This window comes from Oncorhynchus keta, chromosome 18, assembly GCF_023373465.1.
Source record: "Oncorhynchus keta strain PuntledgeMale-10-30-2019 chromosome 18, Oket_V2, whole genome shotgun sequence".
In the NCBI taxonomy this organism is placed as follows: domain Eukaryota; kingdom Metazoa; phylum Chordata; class Actinopteri; order Salmoniformes; family Salmonidae; genus Oncorhynchus; species Oncorhynchus keta.
The window spans coordinates 14,617,586-14,621,854 of record NC_068438.1 but is presented as its reverse complement, the minus strand read 5'-3'; the positions used below and the strand labels follow the sequence as shown (position 1 = coordinate 14,621,854).

The 4,269-nt window shown below is 40.2% G+C and overlaps 1 protein-coding gene and 1 long non-coding RNA gene across 8 annotated transcripts in view; one reads left to right on the top strand and one right to left on the bottom strand.

The window, feature by feature from the left end:
- Positions 1-1,209, bottom strand: part of LOC127908642 (uncharacterized) — a 2,284-nt gene extending 1,075 nt beyond the window's left edge. For 3 of the 7 annotated variants that reach the window (XR_008067863.1, XR_008067869.1, XR_008067868.1), the window contains exons 1-4: positions 835-1,044; positions 388-510; positions 142-305; positions 19-100 (exon numbers count right to left, since the gene is read on the bottom strand). This is a non-coding gene — a long non-coding RNA (uncharacterized LOC127908642). Of the gene's footprint in view, positions 1-18; positions 101-141; positions 306-387; positions 560-637; positions 715-834; positions 1,045-1,140 lie in introns of those variants that run through there. The other 4 variants (XR_008067867.1, XR_008067866.1, XR_008067865.1 and 1 more) reach the window with 4 other exon arrangements.
- The window catches only part of LOC118397330 (alpha-2-macroglobulin-like), a 40,029-nt gene that overhangs the window by 32,276 nt on the left and 3,484 nt on the right, over positions 1-4,269 (top strand). Inside the window, exon 33 of the mRNA XM_035791975.2 lies at positions 1,555-1,621. Coding sequence (XP_035647868.2) covers positions 1,555-1,584 — 30 coding nt within the window. The 3' untranslated portion in view covers positions 1,585-1,621. The remainder of the gene's footprint in view (positions 1-1,554; positions 1,622-4,269) is intronic.

Here is a 4,269-nt window from a genome sequence, read left to right as displayed (position 1 = left end):
AAGACAATCCACCACTACCTAAAATGCACACACGTAACATAAAGACAATCCACCACTACCTAAAATACACACACGTAACATAAAGACAATCCACCACTACCTAAAATAAACACACGTAACATAAAGACAATCCACCACTACCTAAAATACACACACGTAACATAAAGACAATCCACCACTACCTAAAATACACACACGTAACATAAAGACAATCCACCACTACCTAAAATACACACACGTAACATAAAGACAATCCACCACTACCTAAAATACACACACGTAACATAAAGACAATCCACCACTACCTAAAATACACACACGTAACATAAAGACGATCCACCACTACCTAAAATACACACACATAACATAAAGACAATCCACCACTACCTAAAATACACACACATAACATAAAGACAATCCACCACTACCTAAAATACACACACGTAACATAAAGACAATCCACCACTACCTAAAATACACACACGTAACAGAAAGACAATCCACCACTACCTAAAATACACACACGTAACATAAAGACAATCCACCACTACCTAAAATACACACACACGTAACAGAAAGACAATCCACCACTACCTAAAATACACACACACGTAACATAAAGACAATCCACCACTACCTAAAATACACACACGTAACAGAAAGACAATCCACCACTACCTAAAATACACACACGTAACATAAAGACAATCCACCACTACCTAAAATACACACACGTAACAGAAAGACAATCCACCACTACCTAAAATACACACACGTAAACATAAAGACAATCCACCACTACCCACCACTAACATAAAGACAATCCACCACTACCTAAAATACACACACGTAACAGAAAGACAATCCACCACTACCTAAAATACACACACGTAACATAAAGACAATCCACCACTACCTAAAATACACACACGTAACAGAAAGACAATCCACCACTACCTAAAATACACACACGTAACAGAAAGACAATCCACCACTACCTAAAATACACACACGTAACATAAAGACAATCCACCACTACCTAAAATACACACGTAACAGAAAGACAATCCACCACTACCTAAAATACACACACGACAATCCACCACTACCTAAAATAACATAAAGACAATCCACCACTACCTAAAATACACACACGTAACAGAAAGACAATCCACCACTACCTAAAATACACACACGTAACAGAAAGACAATCCACCACTACCTAAAATACACACACAGAAAATCCTCACAAAACAAGGGCGGGTCTACCTACTAAATATAGGGAAACTAATTAAACCAAACAACAGAAACACAGGTGAAACTAATAAGACAAAAAAAAAAGGAAACAGACAAACTAAAGGATCGGTGGCGGCTAGCAGGACGGTGACGATGACCGCTGAGCACCACCTGAACAGGCAGGGGAGCCAACTGCGGAAGTCGGACACCTGTGACCTTTTTCTATGTATAGTAACCTTTACCCTTCACCTGTGAATCTTTCTGAAACTGAACATTGTTGTCAATGCAATATGAATAACATGTATGGCTTGTTCACAGCTGAGGAGATCACTTTTTGTGGATCGTTGATGCTAAAGATGACCATGTGTTAATGTACTTGACAGAGGTGAGACCAAAACCAAATCCTCCATTCTATCAACTCTAGGGCAACATATGCCCATTGTTTCTGTCAAAATTGCTTTGGGTTGGGAATCATTAATGGAGAGCAATATTCAAATCTTGTCTCTGATTTTCACATTTTAGACCACTCAGGAACACGCTTAAGACCTTTTTGCATAAACATTTGTCTAGTTGTCTCTCTGAACAACAGAACTCTATACCAGGGTTAGGTTTTCAGAAGATTGAGGGGGTTTTCCTTTACCTGGGTTTTGGGCCTCATATTTCTTTTTTTTTTTTTTTTTGATTCTGACAAACTCCCCAGTCCCTTCCATACTTATAACATGATGCTGCCACCACAATACTGGAGAATACAGAGGGTTTCTCTCTGTGTTGTATTGATTTGACCCAAACCTGTAGTTTCTAATTTAGGCCACATGTCTTGCCATGCTGTCTTGCAGTATTACTTCACCGCTCTAATTCAAACATAATGGATGATTTGGAGGGATTTATTAACACAGACTTTCTTTATTTCACTTTCTCAGGCTGGTAATGTGTCGTGAAAGTATGTTGCTGATCCCTTTTATTTTGTAGTATTGTGGTGGCAGCATCATGTTATGGTTATGCTTGCCACCGTCAGACCGGGTGTTTGTTAGGATCAAAATAAATATGAAAGGAGCAAAGCCCAGGGGTAAAAAAAAAAAAAATTATAGGAATCTACAATCTACACTAATATCCCATAATAACAAAATAAAATATCACATTTACATAAGTATTCAGACCCTCTCTCATTACTTTTATTGAAGCACCTTGGCAGCGATTACAGCCTCGAGTCTTCTTGGGTATGACTGAGTTTAAATGAAAGGAGCAAAGCCCAGGTAAGAAGTTATAGGAAATCAAATCCTCAGTTTCTGAAAATCTTCCCTGGGCTGGGAGCGGGACATTACACAATTTGTAATGCCAAAGACACAACAGAATGTCTTTCCAATAGGTGTTGTGTTCCTGAATGGTCAAGTCTCCATCCTGATTTAAATCTACATTAAAAATCAGAGACAAGATTTGAATATTGCTGTCCATCAATAATTCCCAACCAAATTTACTGACCTTGGGAGACATTTTGACAAACAATGGATATGCAGTGCCTCCAGAAAGTACTGTCGTAGCCAAAAGTTTTGAGAATGACAGAAATATACATTTTCACAAAGTCTGCTGCCTCAGTTTGTATGATGACAATTTGCATATACTCCCAGAATGTTATGAAGAGTGATCAGATAAATTGCAATTAATTGCAAAGTCCCTCTTGCCATGCAAATCAACTGAATCCCCCTATAAACATTTCCACTGCATTTCATCCCTGGGACGCAAAGGACCTGCTGACATCATGTCAGTGATTCTCTCGCTAACACAGGTGAGTGTTGACGAGTACAAGGCTGGAGATCACTCTGTCATGCTGATTGAGTTTGAACAACAGACCGGAAGCTTCAAAAGGAGGGTGGTGCTTGGAATCATTGTTCTTCCTCTGTCAATCATGGTTACCTGCAAGGAAATACGTGCCGTCATCACTGCTTTGCACAAAAAGGGCTTCACAGGCAAGGATTTTGCTGCCAGTAAGATTGCACTTAAATCAACCATTATCGGATCATCAAGAAGTTCAAGGAGAGCGGTTCAATTGTTGTGAAGAAGGCTTTAGGGCGCCCAAGAAAGTCCCAGCGCCAGGACTGTCTCTCAAAGTTGAGGGATGGGGCACTACCAGTACAGAGCTTGCTCTAGAATGGCAGCAGGCAGGTGTGAGTGCATCTGAACGCACAGTGAGGCGAAGACTTTTGAGGATGGCCTCGTTTCAAGAAGGGGAAGCAAAGAAGCCACGCCTCCAGGAAAACATCAGGGACAGACTGATATTCTGCAAATGGTACAGGGATTGGACTGCTGAGGACTGGGGTAAAGTAATTTTCTCTGATGAATCCCCTTTCCGATTGTTTGGGGCATCCAGAAAAATGCTTGTCCAGAGAAAACAAAAGTAAAGCATCCTGTGCCCATTCATATGTGGGTTTGCTTCTCAGCCAAGGGAGTGGCTCACTCACAATTTTGCCTAATAACACAGCCATGAATAAAGAATGGTACCAACACATCCTCCGAGAGCAACTTCTCCCAACCATCCAGGAACAGTTTGGTGATGAACAATGCCTTTTCCAGTATGATGGAGCACCTTGCCATAAGGCAAACGTGATAACTAATTTGCTCGGGTACAAAACATTGATATTTTGGGTCCATGGCCAGGAATCTCTCCAGACCTTAATCCCATTGAGATCTTGTGGTCAATCGTCAAGAGGCGGGTGGACAAACAAAACCCCACAAATTCTGACAAACTGCAAGCATTGATTATGCAAGAATGGGCTGCATTCAGTCAGGATGTGGCCCATAAGTTAATTGACAGCATGCCAGGGCGGATTGCAGAGGTCTTGAAAAATAAGGGTCAACACTGCAAATATTGACTCTTTGATTCAACTTCATGTAATTGTCAATAAAAGCTTTTGATACTTATGAAATGCTTGTAATTTTACTTCCATAGTAACATCTGACAAAAATAGCTAAAGGCACTGAAGCAGCAAACTTTGTGAAAATTAATATTTGTGTCATTCTCAAAACTTTTGGCCACGA